The sequence below is a fragment of the Schistocerca piceifrons genome, chromosome 7 (assembly GCF_021461385.2).
Source record: "Schistocerca piceifrons isolate TAMUIC-IGC-003096 chromosome 7, iqSchPice1.1, whole genome shotgun sequence".
Classification (NCBI taxonomy): domain Eukaryota; kingdom Metazoa; phylum Arthropoda; class Insecta; order Orthoptera; family Acrididae; genus Schistocerca; species Schistocerca piceifrons.
In genome coordinates, this window is record NC_060144.1 from 191,605,637 (window position 1) to 191,621,139 (window position 15,503).

The 15,503-nt window shown below is 43.0% G+C and overlaps 1 protein-coding gene across 3 annotated transcripts in view; it reads left to right on the forward strand.

Annotated features, from left to right (window-relative positions):
* The window catches only part of LOC124805288 (THO complex subunit 2), a 318,134-nt gene that overhangs the window by 117,724 nt on the left and 184,907 nt on the right, over nt 1–15,503 (forward strand). For all 3 annotated transcript variants that reach the window (XM_047265797.1, XM_047265799.1, XM_047265798.1), the window contains exons 10-12: nt 2,074–2,275; nt 4,594–4,763; nt 4,852–5,038. In XM_047265797.1, coding sequence (XP_047121753.1) covers nt 2,074–2,275; nt 4,594–4,763; nt 4,852–5,038 — 559 coding nt within the window. The remainder of the gene's footprint in view (nt 1–2,073; nt 2,276–4,593; nt 4,764–4,851; nt 5,039–15,503) is intronic.

The window sequence follows — 15,503 nt, forward strand, 5'->3', positions numbered from 1 at the left end:
TGAACTGGTGCTTCCGTACATCTGATTCCGCATTTTGTGAACCTATTGGGTATTTACTTTTTTCCCCAGTTCACGCTGCCTGAGTGCATCCAATATTTCTTACTTGATTTGCTTTGCAGGTGGGATTGTGGGACAGTTTGGGAACTGGTCCCATACCCATTTCCTGTATTCACATTCCTATGTGCAGTCCCTCAAGCACCATGGTAACCCGGTTCACTGAGTGTTGTTATAACGTCGGACAGTTCGCTCTATGTGTCTGATCTTTTTACATCCTTCTACTGTAGACACATGCCGAATGCAACTTCAGGTGCCTTTTGACTTGAGCATTTCCAACAACTGCAGCATACATTGTCCTTAAAATGCATGCCTTGTTGGGTTTGATCTGTGGTGGTGGGGGGGTTCAAAATATTTGCTAGTCCTCCTTGCGTAGAAACGTGAATTGTGTAGCCTCCCGTATGGTCGCGCTTTGACTGATGACCACCAAATCCTAAGTTTTGGTGTAGGGTGGAAAAGTTGTCTCACTATAGTAGCTAAGACTATGCTTACCACCAGTCTGTCCTGACAGTGGCTACATTGGACTATGTACAAAAATTGGGCTGTGTAAACATTGAGAGTTTGTACTGGCATTGATGACCATGCAGTTGAGCGCCCCACAAACCAATCATCATCATCCAATCTGCCCACTTGTCTTTTTGCAAGGGCGTCAAATTTCTTGATATTTCTCAACACTTCCACGAAAATATGTAAGTGTGAACTCCTGGCGACTTAAGGATGGGGAAACTTTGTAAGAAACTGTGGACACCTTTGCCTGGTTTAGTTGTGAAGGTGGGAACAAGCAAATCCATTGCAACCCCAATTTGGTCTTTTCACGTAATAGTAGACATTGATAATATCGGAAGATCTAAACATAATTGCCATATTATTTCAGAATCAAATTGTTTCAAGTCATATTTAATCAATAGTTGCAATGGTAAAAATGCTAGAAATAATAAAGAAGCATCTGTTTAGTTGAAATTGAAACAGTCCTTTACAGTGCAATAGTTTTTTCTGTGGATATACTTCCAAATTATCTTGGAGATAGTAACTGATATAATACCAATATGTGGTAATCAGTAGTGCAAAGTTATCTTTAAAAGTTGTTGGGAAAATTGCATCACATCTTTTTTTTATTTAATAAAATAATGTGCCTTGTTCATATTTTGCCCCTCCCGCCCTTGTCCCCGCACATAATTATGTTTTTAGTTAATTAATATAATGGAAGGAAACATTCCACGTGGGAAAAATTATATATAAAAACAAAGATGAGGTGACTTACCGAACAAAAGCGCTGGCAGGTCGATAGACACACAAACAAACACAAACATACACACAAAATTCAAGCTTTCGCAACAAACTGTTGCCTCATCAGGAAAGAGGGAAGGAGAGGGGAAGACGAAAGGAAGTGGGTTTTAAGGGAGAGGGTAAGGAGTCATTCCAGTCCCGGGAGCGGAAAGACTTACCTTAGGGGGAAAAAAGGACAGGTATACACTCGCACACACGCACATATCCATCCACACATACAGACACATGTCTGCTTGTGTCTGTATGTGTGGATGGATATGTGCGTGTGTGCGAGTGTATACCTGTCCTTTTTTCCCCCTAAGGTAAGTCTTTCCGCTCCCGGGACTGGAATGACTCCTTACCCTCTCCCTTAAAACCCACTTCCTTTCGTCTTCCCCTCTCCTTCCCTCTTTCCTGATGAGGCAACAGTTTGTTGCGAAAGCTTGAATTTTGTGTGTATGTTTGTGTTTGTTTGTGTGTCTATCGACCTGCCAGTGTTTTTAGTTAATTATGTAGCTTTATTGCACTCCAGTTGTTGCTGTAGTTTTATATTGTTTCTACATTTTAAAATTGATTGTACATTTTAGATGAAAAATCTTCATGTAATCTACCATCATGTAGTTGGTCAGTAGTTGTCTTTACACGATTTATTTTCTTATGAACAGATGCAGTTATCATTATTAATAATACTATATAAGGCATAGCACTTATAACCAAGTGTTTTTAAAAAATGTGTCATTTTTATTATTGCAGGAAATGTGGACCACTAACAAAGAATCATGTCCGCACTCCTCGTGCTCACCAGTTGAGCTCCCTTGCACCCAAACCTGCTCAGACTCTCCTCGAGCTGCGTGATGCAGCATTTCCCATGCTGCAGGCATTGGGACCATCCTTGCATCATGACCCTGTACTGATGTATAAGGTGCTGAGGATTTCAAAAGTTGCTCTTGGAGAGGTAAGTCAACTGTGACATAATTTGGAAAGGAAGTTCATTGATGTGCCCTTTCCACACTGTAGTGCACTTGACATACATCAGCCACTATACAAAAATTGTTTTTGCTAGGAAGAAGTCCCTTTCTCATTTAGTTGTGTACAGGTACTGACAGAATTTTATAAAAATGTACAACCATTTCAGTTCTGATAAGGGGAATGATTGTGATTTGTTACGCAAGAAACATAACAGCAAGCATTCCATGTTAAATGTGTGTGTGTGTGTGTGTGTGTGTGTGTGTGTGTGTGTGTTAATGTATTGACCATTTCTTGATGGGTGGTAATGTTCCTTTGTTAATGCAAACAGTGGTTGTGATTGTAGTACTTTGCCAAGATGTAAGTTGGAGCAATTGAGATGAAGTTGTGTAGTTACTCTTGAGATTGAAAATCGAGTTCTAAGTGTAATGAGAGCATAGCACAGTTTTCATTTCTGTCCTCTCATTGAAAGACTTCAACAGAAAGGCAAACTCATTGTCGTGAAAACAGTTGAGATCTTCAACAGTTTAATTACAATGAATGACGCGCAACAGTAGAAAACCTGCTATCTGGTAGTATCCACAATCTTATTACAAATAGCCGCGTAAACCAGTAACCACAATGTCACTCTAGTCCTTAATTAGGAAGTTCCATTTAAATCACGTCATGGCTGGTTTCCGGTTCGACGTGGAATGCCTAATAGTGGAAGCCCATTGTGTACTGCATAAGATGGGCCACTGGGCAGGGTTGGCGTATAAGCCAACACGTGTGCTATGTGAAGACTTGAAGGATGAACAGGTGTTCCAATTGATGAGCCAACAAGTGCCACGATCATAAAGCACGGAGTAGACACCGAGCAAATTGTGAGTGAATGTGTGCTCTGATACACTGATTGATGAGCCCTTCCTCCTTAAGAATGAGAGGACGGAGCCATTTTGATAATAGCTGAGAACCCTGTACACCCTTCCTCTTTGGAATAAAGATGGGAGGGTCATTGTAGGGTTGCAGCATCGTGTGCTGGGACAAAGAAGCTGCTTCCCATCTTACTCTGTAGGGAGAGATGGCGGTGCCCTTTCAATGCCGAAAATATCCACATGGAAGATGTACCATTCTTGGGTTTATGCAGGGCGTGGGGAGATCATGATGGCTGTGACTCTGTCCCTGTCATCCTGAACCTTAGGTTTTAAAATGGGCTCTGATAGGATTGTGGCTGGCACAGACGTGGCCACGAACAGTGGAGCAGACAAACATGAGAAGTACCAGAGGAGTCCACTGTGTGCAAAGCTACTGGAGATGATGTAGGGGTGGGCCCAACGTAAGGAATGAGGAACAATGGTCCCCACAAGAAGATTGGGAGGGGGGGGGGGGGGGGGCTGGAGCTTTACAAAAACAGGAACTTTGCTGGTTTATCCAGAGGTGGCTGAGCCTGAAGCCACTCCAGTGACAGTGGCTGGGCACCTCCGGTTGCCCCTGCAACTACTGAAAAGGCTGCTGCCCCTCTTCAGGAACCACACGTTTGTCTGGCCTCTCAACAGATAACGGCCGACTTCCTTCCCTAATCCGATGAGACCGATGACCACGCTGTCTGGTCTCCTTCCCCAAACCAACCAACCAACCTCTCAACAGATACCCCTCCGTTATGGTATCGTTGAGGCACGCAAGCCTCCCCACCAACGGCAAGGTCCATGGTTAAATGATAGCAAATAGACAGTCGAGCTGAGTCTTGTCTAAGCTTGGTATGTAGGATTGGCTATAGCAAGACCTTTTTAGATGACATTATTGCTGGTGATGAGTCCATGCTTTTGTTTATGATTTGGAACTCTGAATGGGTTAATGAATCATAATGACGGACTCAAAAAAGTGCTCTTTCATAAATTTAGCATGAAGTTGATATCAATATGTGATGCCTTCACAAATGATTTATATCTGTATGTAAAAGTTTAAATAAGGTGTATTATCAGGGGATATTCAGATGCTTGGTAACTCATACCCTACATCTTCACCAAAACATATTTACCTTAGATTTTTTTCCGTGCTGTAAGAAAATAACCCAGCTCATTCACTAGTTTGTCAGTGAATATTGATTGTTGCACTATTCACTTTATTCACCAGACATGTTTGTTACCTTCATGTTATTTTTTTCTGTTCAAAACTGAAAATGCACCTAAGAATTCTGTGTTCAACTTGTTGTCAAGATATAGCAACCAACTTGAGACATTTTCAAAAGGATACTTTTCCGAGGCCATAAAGAGATTTAAAACTTACATTTAGTGATCAAATTTTGATTAAATGAATTACTTGTTTCAGTGTGCTGCAGATGGCCAGCCTCCAAAAGAAAATTCATCGGACGGTTTATATTATGACGTGATAACACTCCTGGATGAAGTTATACTACCATCACTGTCATACATGGAATGTAACTGTTGCATTGCAGAGGAAGTGTGGAATGTAGTGAAACTATACCCATATCAGTTCAGGTAGCAGTTGTTCACTAGTATGATTCGATTAATAGAATTTTACACATTTTATTTGAAAATTATACCTAATGTTGTTCTGAAACCACAGGTACTGCTTGTACAGTCGATGGAAAAATGAAACCTATAAGTCTCATGCAAAACTCTTGCGTAAACGTGGTGATGAACTAAAGAAGATAAAATCTTTGATGAAACGCGTGAGCAAGGAAAATATTAAACCTGTTGGAAGATCAATTGGAAAGCTGACTCATTGTGCACCGGGGTATTTCTTTGACTATGTATGTATGTGGTATAAACCTACTTATTTGTTGAAGTAAAATAATAAGGATTTTTTTCAAAATTGAAAAAGTTACATCATTTCCTTTTTTTTTTTTTCTCTCATCCCTGATATTGCATTTTATTTACTTGGATAGGAACAGAAATCTTAGGATGTAATTTTCAAATCCCTTTATAATATTTTATAAAGTATGCGTACAGGAAAATTCGATTGGAGTGATATGATATCAGATATTCCAGTTCTTTTCACTTAATGTCATGTGTAAATATAATTCTCATCAACTTTCATCTGAAAATTATAATTTGAGTACTAATTAAACAAAAGGTTTGTAGATATAGCTGCCATTGATTTAAATCAGATTTAATTGTATGCTGCTACTGAATTTGTCAAATGCAAAATGCAGTTTAAGGCATTATAAAGGTAATAAAGTACCAACAGCTCATTAACCTCTGAAAAGAGCTTTTACATTCCATAGTGAACGATGTGGCAGGGTGATAGGATACTTGAATGGCATTTGAGATACCATTGGTGTTAAATCTTCAAAGTTAACACATATATTTCGTACAACACAACAACACATATAAGTCACTGAGTAAGTGGACCTGTGCACAAGTCGGCATTCGATTAAACACTGAGTCTCAGTCTAGCGGCCGCTGCTCGGCTGGCCGCTTAGGTGGCGCAGCTGCTGCATGGCTGGCAGACAGCGCCGCACGTAGAGGACGTGCGTAATTGCGCGGCGGCACTTTGAATAATCGGCGAGTCACAACACTTTTCCCCCCTTTGAAATGGTTGCACTGGTCTTGATGAAGGTGTCCTGGAGATGGCTAACGTCCATAGGCGTTGTTTGACTTGCCGTAAAGTCTCGAGGAGGAGGCTTCCCGTACGGATGGAAGTGTCCCCGATGATAACGGGTCGAGATGACAAGAGACGTAGGGGTCGAATCTGCTGGGGGTCCATGCACCAATCCGCCCATTGTGGCAAGTCCAGTTGATATGACAGGAGACATGGGCGATGTGTCGGCGTCCGTTGGAGGAGGAGGCGAGTGGATGTACTCTGACAGAGGATGGTCCTCCGGTTCCTGCATGGGCACGTCTCCTGGTGGCGTCCGTGCTGGTGCTGGCATCGCGATGACGGTGAGAGGGCTGCGTTGTGAGTATTGAGAGATGCCAAGATCCCGAGCATCAGGTAGAGCCAAAGGTGGTGTGGCGGCATTCGGAACAGGCGTTGCTGGCACCCGAGGCCGAAGCTGGTCCGAATGACGCACTGCAACACCCGTGTCCGTCTGGATTTCATACAGGCACCTGCCACGGTGTCGTAAGATGCGGCCCGGGCTCCATTTTGGCCGCCTGCCATATCCCCGTACCCAGACGAGGTCGTCGGCGGTGAACCGGCCAAGTGAAGGCACCCGCGGCCGTGAGGTGGGAGGCTGCAGAAGATGAAGTAGCGTGCGGGGCTGTCGGCCATGTAAGAGCTCAGCCAGGCTGTGATCGCCCATGGGAGTGAAACGGTAAGACGCCAGGAACTGGAGAAGCGCATCATCAGCAGCAGAAGAAGTCAGAAATTTTCGCATTTGAGCCTTAAATGTGCGGACCAGTCGTTCAGCCTCACCGTTGGATTGTGGATGGAACGGCGGGGCCGTGACATGCGTAACACCATGACGAGCACAAAAATCCGCAAAGTCGGAAGAGGCAAATTGCGGACCATTATCAGTAACAAGAGTAGAGGGGAGGCCTTCCAAAGAAAAAGTGCGGGCGAGAGCACTGGTGGTTGCCGTGGTGGTAGGTGACGTGCAACGGACAATGAAAGGAAAGTTAGAGTAGGCGTCAATTACGAGGAGCCAATAAGTACCTAAAAAGGGTCTCGCAAAGTCAGCATGAATGCGCTCCCAGGGCTTCTGAGGCGAAGGCCACGGTGACAAAGATGACTTCAGGGCAGCGGCCTGTGACGCACAAGGGCCGCAGGCAGCGACCATGCGTGTAATTTCAGAGTCGATGCCAGGCCAGTACACATGACGGCGCGCCAGAGATTTTGTGCGAGACACACCCCAGTGCCCCTGGTGAAGGAGGCGCAAGACCGAAGCACGCAAAGACGCAGGTATCACAACACGCGGCGAAGCATTGTCAGTGGAGAGGAGGATAACACCATCCCTAGCCGTGAGGCAGTAGCGCAAAGTGTAGTAGTTCCGCAACGGATCAGAAGTCTTAGCGGACGGGCGATCTGGCCAACTCTTCTGAATACAGCGTGAAACCCGGGAGAGGGTAGGGTCAGAACCCGTAGCAGCCGCCAGCGTGTCCCCAGTGATGGGGAACCCGTCCACAACCCGCTGCTCGGCAACATCCAGGTGGAAACACAAAAGTTCGTCCCTATCGAATGCCTGATCTGGAGCCATGGGAAGGCGATACAAAGCATCAGCATTCGCATGTTGAGCCGTTGGCCGGAAATGAATATCATAATTGAAACGGGACAAGTAAAGAGCCCAACGCTGGAGGCGGTGTGCAGCCTTGTCGGGAAGTGACGTTGATGGATGAAACAAGGAAACAAGTGGTTTGTGATCCGTAACAAGATGAAATTTTGAGCCATAGAGAAAAACACCAAACTTATGAAGAGCATAAATGATGGCCAAAGCTTCTTTCTCAATTTGAGAACACTTTTGTTGGGCATCCGTGAGCGTTTTGGAGGCATAAGCGATGGGTTGTTCCGAACCGTCAGAAAAACGGTGCGCAAGAACAAGATGTTGGCCAGGTCGATAAGTAGCCAGGCACGGGGCCTGTTTCAGCATAGTCTTTAATTTCCGGAAAGCCGCGTCACATGACGCGGACCAGTGAAAAGGCACGTTTTTATGCAACAGACGATGCAACGGCTGAGCCACCGACGCCGCAGATGGTAAAAACTTGTGATAGTATGCTATTTTCCCCAAGAAGGCCTGCAGTTCCTTAACAGATGTAGGGCGAGGAAGGGCACCGATTGCAGCAACATTGTGTTGAAGCGGACGAATACCATCTCGAGATAGTTGAAACCCCAAGTACGTGATAGATGCCTGAAAAAATTGTGATTTCTGAAGATTACACTTAAGACCGGCAGTCTGTAAGACATTAAGAAGTGTGCGGAGATTTTGAAGATGTTCTTCAGTGGTGGAGCCAGTGACAACTATATCATCCATGTAATTGATACACCCCGAGACAGGGAGCAATAATTGTTCCAAGATTTGCTGAAAAAGAGCAGGGGCGCTAGCAACCTCGAATGGCAAGCGTTGGTATTGATAGAGGCCGAAAGGCGTGTTAAGGACCAGAAACTGCCGGGAAGCAGCGTCGAGAGGAAGTTGATGATAAGCTTCTGACAGGTCAATTTTAGAAAAATACTGTCCTCCAGCGAGTTTAGTGAACAGTTCTTCAGGACGGGGCATAGGGTAAGTGTCGATGAGGCATTGAGCATTTACAGTGGCTTTGAAATCGCCACAGAGACGAATATCACCATTGGGCTTAGCAACTACAACAACAGGAGAGGACCACCCACTGGAAGTGACAGGAAGCAAGACCCCTGAAGCAGTGACGTGATCCAACTCCCGTTTTACCCGATCACGAAGGGCCACAGGAATGGGCCGAGCCCGAAAAAACTTAGGCCGAGCAGTAGGTTTGAGCGTGATATGAGCTTCAAAGTCGTTTGCACGGCCCAACCCAGGAGAAAAAAGGGACGAAAATGTGGTCGACAAGGAATCCAGTTGAGCATAAGGAATAGCGTCAGAGACAGTATTGACAGAGTCATCTATGGAAAACCCAAAAACGCGAAAGGCATCGAAACCAAAAAGATTTTCTGCATTGCTCTGGTCGACCACAAATATGGGAACAGTGCGAACGACGGATTTGTAAAATACCTCAGCATTAAACTGTCCCAAGAGAGAAATCTTCTGTTTATTGTACGTCCGTAATTGCCGAGTGACGGAACAGGAGTGGAGAACCCAGCTGAAGATACGTCTGAGAATTAATTATAATGGCAGCAGAACCAGTATCCACTTGCATGCGAACATCTCGACCAAGGATTTGGACTGTGAGGAATAACTTCCCTGAAAGGGAAGAAGTGCAATTGACAGACAACACAGAATCAGAATAGCGTCATGTTCATGAACATCGTGTATGCGGTCGGATTTACAAACGGAAGACACATGACCATTCTTTTTGCAATTGTGACACACAGCCCAACGTTGGGGACAATCCTCGCGTGAATGTTTCGTAAAACACCGCGGACATGGAGGAAGTTGCCGGGGATTTTGCTGCAGTTTCTTAGTGGGTTGTTTACGGCTAGGCCGAGGCTGCGCGCGGGAGCGTACTGCGGCCACGTCGGCCGGCGGGGACGTGCTGCACGCGTCGTCAACAGCGCACAGAGGTTGTATTTCCCCGACGTCACCCCACGCTTCTATTTGCGCCCCAGCGGCGCAAGAAATTTCAAAAGACTGTGCAATGGAGAGAACTTCATCTAGAGTCGGATTCGCCAACTGAAGGGCACGTTGCCGAACTTCTTTGTCAGGCACCGACCGGATAATAGCATCCCGTACCATGGAATCGGCATAGGATTCTTTGTGAACGTCAGTAACAAATTGACACTTTCGACTGAGGCCGTGAAGTTCAGCAGCCCAAGCGTGATAGGACTGATTTGGTTGTTTTTGACAACGATAAAAGGCAACACGAGAGGCTACCACATGCGTTTGCTTTTGAAAATAGACAGACAGAAGGGAGCACATTTCAGCAAAGGACAAAGACGCAGGATCCTTCAAAGGAGCCAATTGTGACAACAACCGATACATTTGAGGTGAAATCCAGGAAAGGAACAGAGACTTACATGGTTGTTCGTCCGTGACATGAAATGCCAAGAAGTGCTGTCGAAGACGTTTTTCATAATCAGACCAGTCTTCCGTCGTCTCGTCGTAAGGTGGAAAAGGAGGTACAGCCAACGACGAGAAACGCCCCGCATTTGACGCCACGACGAAATCGCGAATCGCCAATGTTAGAAGCGTTTGCTGTTCAAGGAGATTTTGCAAGAGCTGCTCGACAGTAGCCATGGAACCCTGTGAGTCAACGGTGAAAAGGAAAAATCCACTACCTCGTCGCCAATTGTTAAATCTTCAAAGTTAACACATATATTTCGGACAACACAACAACACATATAAGTCACTGAGTAAGTGGACCTGTGAACAAGTCGACATTCGATTAAACACTGAGTCTCAGTCTAGCAGCCGCTGCTCGGCTGGCCGCTTAGGTGACGCAGCTGCTGCATGGCTGGCAGACAGCGCCGCACGTAGAGGACGTGCGTAATTGCGCGGCGGCACTTTGAATAATCGGCGAGTCACAACAATTGGTTCAAGTCCCTAGCTTAGCTTCTACTTGAAATTATTATATAATTTGGTCGATAAAAAATCAGCTCACCAAGCGGTGGCAGTAATAAACACATATAGAAGTTAAGCTTGCAGCCAGTGGCTCCTACTGGCAGAAGTGTCTGATGAGGTTTAGGAAAAGGTGTAGAGTTCAGAAAAGTCGACCAGTACCCCAGTTCGTGAGATACATATTGGACTGGCTGGTTGTTAGAGACTGCACCAAATTAGATTTGAAAACCTGAGAGCATAAAGGTTGAAGATTGAAGATAACATAATAAATAAGACAGAGATAACTGACAAAAAAACATCCATGGGTTAATAAGAGGTGAAAAAAGTGCATTATACATGATAGAGGAGGGGTTAGGGGAAAAAAATAAAAGGTGCAGAAAACTAAAAGAACATGAATAAAGGCATTCAGTAAAACCCTGATTTTACATTCTCACATTTTATGTCTTCGGAATTTTTATATTTATTTTTTTCGGCCTCATCGGAAGTCCTATTCTCTCGATACAATGCTTTTTTCCTGTCATTAATGATTTTGTGTTACAACGTTTCCCGCATTTTCTGTTTTCCTTGACATTATCACGACCTTTAATATTTATTTTTATACAGATTTCTGCAAAAGGTGCATCATATTCCTCCCCAAAGTCAGTCTTGGAACAAAGAAGAAAACGCAGACTACAGTAAAACCCCGTATTAACAAATCCCACTTTAAAGGAATACTTTCATTGGTCCCGGCGATAACGCCATAAAAACAGTGTTCCTGAAATTCGGTTTTAATGAATCGCGCTTTCTTTTAAATCCCGCTTTTAAGGAATATGTGTGTTACAATTCACAAATTAAAATACGGTCTGCAGCTGCACTTCTTGTTTTCGGACATTAAATTGTAACGTTAGGTTTTGATCATTTGCATTATTAAAATCGATGTCCGCGTTAACATTCGTATATTGGTCTCATATCGATAGTTGTGAAGTTATCGAGATTGGTGAATGTTAAACTGATCATTTGAAAACACAATTCTTCCGCACTATGGCGCTCCAGCTGTCGTGTCTGACGCTATAAAGTGAAAGCATTAAATATATACTGTGGTTGTGTAGTCTACTTACAATAGTGTTTTTGTACGTGTAATATGGCCAGCAAATGAAGAAAGCTGATGATACAGCAGAAGCTAACAATTATTCAGGATTTCGAAGAGAATCGCAATACCTGTATGAAATTATGCGACGTTGCAAAGAAGTACGATTTGGCGCCATCATCTTTGTGCGGAATAATAAAAAATATGGAGGCTTTATTAACTTTAGAAGCACATGGTTCATGTTCAACAGAAAGGAAGAACATTTGTGAGTCATCTTTCAGAGCCGTAGAAACTGCTCTTTTAGACTGGTTTCAGGAAATAAGAGCCACAAATATTCCCATAAGTTGTAATTTGTTGTGTGAGAAGGCCCGAGAAATTGCACTGAGGATGGGATATGAGAACTTCAGTGCATTTAACAGCTGGCTAGATCATTAAATAAATAAAAAAAAATATTTGTTATGCCGATGAGACTGGTGTATTTTATAACCTCCTTCCATCTAAAACACTTTCAGTTAAGGGTGAAAAATGTCATGGGAGACAAAAAAGTAAAGAGAGAATGACAGCATTGTTGTGCGTGAACAATGACAGAAGTGAAAAGTTGCCACCTTTAATTATTGGTAAATTTAAAACTCCGAGGTGTTTTAAGAACATAAAGACACTTTCGTGCAAATATGAGTTTAACAAAAATGCCTGGATGACGACAGATATTTGTATAAGGTTTCTGAGGAGCTTGGACTCAAAGATGGGCGCAGCAGGAAGAAAGATTGTACTTATCTTAGATAGATGCCCTGCTCATCCCAAAGATACCTCATTTTTAAGAAATATAAATGTTGTGTACCTTTCTGCTAACTGCACAAGTCACTTGCAACCACTGGACTTACACATAATCAATTCAGTTAAGGCTAGATATAGAATGGCTCTAGTGCAGAAATCAGTTTCATTCTTGCAGAGGAAGCAAGTTATGAAATTGAATATTTTACAGGCCATGCATATTTTTGTTGCCACCTGGAATGCAGTCACACAGCAGACTGTCATAAACTGCTTTGCAAATGCTGGCTGTGGTGCAACACGTTTGTGGAGGACGATATCCCTGAAGAAGATTGGAATGTCACAGATGTTCCTGAGACTGTGACATTCCAAGAGTTTATTTCGTGTGATGATAATGTACTTACTTCTACACCCACTATGTACATGAGTGAGCTGTTTGCTGCTGATATTGGTGAAAAAACTGCAGTTGGTGGTGACAGTGGTGGTGACAAGGATGATGATGATGAAGATGTGGACGTGGACTCACCAACACCAAGTTTTTCTGCAGCTGTGGAAGGACTTGAGACTGTTAGAAGGTATTTCTCATCCTTCGTTGTGGATGAGTCAGTTCTTAACAGTATTAATCAGCTGGAACGACAACTTCTAGAAGTACGCTGTGCTGGAAGGAAGTAGCAGACTACTCTTCTAGATTTTTTTCAGAAATAAAGACAGTATAGCAGCTTTATTCATTATTGTGATATTTAATTCATTGAGTGCCATTAGCTAAATAAAATTTTCTCCTCTTAAATCAAGATTACTTTTGCTGCGACCTAACATCCAAAATATTTGGGGGGAAAAAAGTATTATAAATATATCGAGTAGTTTTAAATTTGCCAAGAAACATTTTCATGTTCACTGTATTTTTTTTGTATGCAGCACAAGGTGAGATTGTGATTATGGAGTATTTATATGGGCTAAATAGCCTAGGTTTCAGTTTTGATTCTGGAACACTTATTTGCAGTGCATTTTGACCTAAACCCTTATTTAAGGAAAACCCTCTTTTAAGGAACAAATTTTTTGGGCTCCTGAGATTCGTTAAAAAGGGGTTTTACTGTATATGCAGAGCTATTGATCGCGTAATGTAGTGTTAGCGCGATAATCAAGATTTTGATTGTTAATGTGTTGGGTCACGACCATCTGTGTTATAGATTTGCAGTGTTTGGAAGGTGGGAAAGTATGCTAAGTCACTGTATTACAACAGCTTCAATATAATTTCACAAGTCATTTATATAAAAACGCCCCTTTTAAAGATGGCTGTATCTACAATGGACCTTGAAGAATCGTTGTTACTTCTGCGTGAAGTATGCTAATCTGTACTAGGCATGCTGTCTTAGGTTGCTACGGACTGATGCCATATGTAAACAGTCCTTCTCAGGATGCTCTGTAACATGATGACAATTTCCACCTTCTTTCTCACCCAGGAGAAACCTGAAATAAGTGAACTGCTTGTTGGCAACTAGCTGAAGATTTCATGCCCATTTTTCTCTGTTTATGAAGACTGCCAACTTTAGTGTTTTAACAAATATTGTTTTACAAATTTTATTTGCCAAAATGTTATAATGATTATCAATTGTAAGTCTCTCATTAGGACATAAATATCTTTCTAATGTGGTTTCATGAAAGACCTTTACTTCTGTGTTTTATTTACACAATTGGACATGATCAAAACTAAAAGAGGAATTAACGGGCACATTTGTATGTGCCTGCAGTCAGCTACGGCTTCTGTGACTGATGCTAATATTGTATACTGCGAAGAAACAAGTAGAGCTAATTGCAGTTGGAAAGGAACAAAATTAATTATTGCAAATTTTTTAAACAGGCAAAATTTAAATTGTTTTAATTTCACATTTTGAATGATATAGAGAGAATGACAGTAACAGTAATTTATTCATTTTGCTTGCTGTTTTTCCTATGCATTCCTGTATTTTACACTTTCTTGCATTTTGCTTTTCGTCGTCCGCTTAACCTTCACAATATCCCGGTCAGACACCCCTACTCCACCTGTACCCATTATTCTACCCTTTGGCTCCCATCCCCATCACGGCCCCTGCAGTAAGAAAAACTTGGCCAATGCACCCTCCTACCACCACCTACATCAGCCCTGTAACTGGCAAAAGCATATATTATCAAAGAGAGACCACTTGTGAAATGACATGTTGTGTACCAGCTGTTATGTAAACACTGTTTGCCTATCTACATTGGTGTGACTGCCACCAATTTATCAGTTACAAAGAATGGACATTGACTGAGGGTGTATACTGGCAACGCACAATACTGTGTTGCCGAGCATGCTGTATGACATGATGGTAATGACCTAGATGCCTGTTTCACTGCACATGCCTCCTGGAGAACCCTGACACCAGTGTCTCAAAACCAATGTCTGGATGGTTAGACACTGGACTTGCATTCGGGAGGACGACGGTTCAAGCCCGTGTCCGGCCATACTGATTTAGGTTTTCCGTGATTTCCCTAAATCACTCCAGGCAAATGCCGGGATGGTTCCTCTGAAAGGGCACGCCCGACTTCCTTCCCTAATCCGATGAGACCGATGACCTCTCTGTCTGGTCTCCTTCCCCAAAAACAACCCAACCCAGTGTCTGGAACTATCATTACAACATATCCTTGGTTCTCATCACCTACCGGGCCTACATTTGTGTTAAAAATGCACTTGGTTTTCTATTTTTTTAACTGCACGTTCTTTTGTCAGTAATCTCTGTCTTTCTTATTACCCTGTCTCCCATCTGTAAGGTTTTTAAATCTCACCCAATGCCGTCCCCAACAATCACCCTTTCCTACTCATCCCCTGAATGGGGTTCTGGGTGACTTTTCCATAGCTCTCCCGCCAGTCATCCTCCTTCATCCCTCTTCCTTCTCCTTCATCCCTCCTGCCAGAAAAAGGAACTAACAGATCAAAAAGCATGCACTTTAAGCATTTATGTGTGTTTTCTCCTGCCACTGCTTAGTCAGTAGGTTTTTCTTTTTAACTAACAAATTAAACTATATTTTCAAAAACTGATTATTTTCATTGATATATTAAACTTTCCTTGGTTACATTAATTCTCTCTTGAGTTAAATGCCAGGATTTATTCGTTGAAGTGCATAGAAGATCCAAATTCTGAAATAAAACTCTGCAGCTGAACGTAATATCTCCAGTTTTGGAATTTGTCTGATTTGGGTGTGCAGCCTTCCATGTCTCATCACTCACTTCTTTTGCCTCCT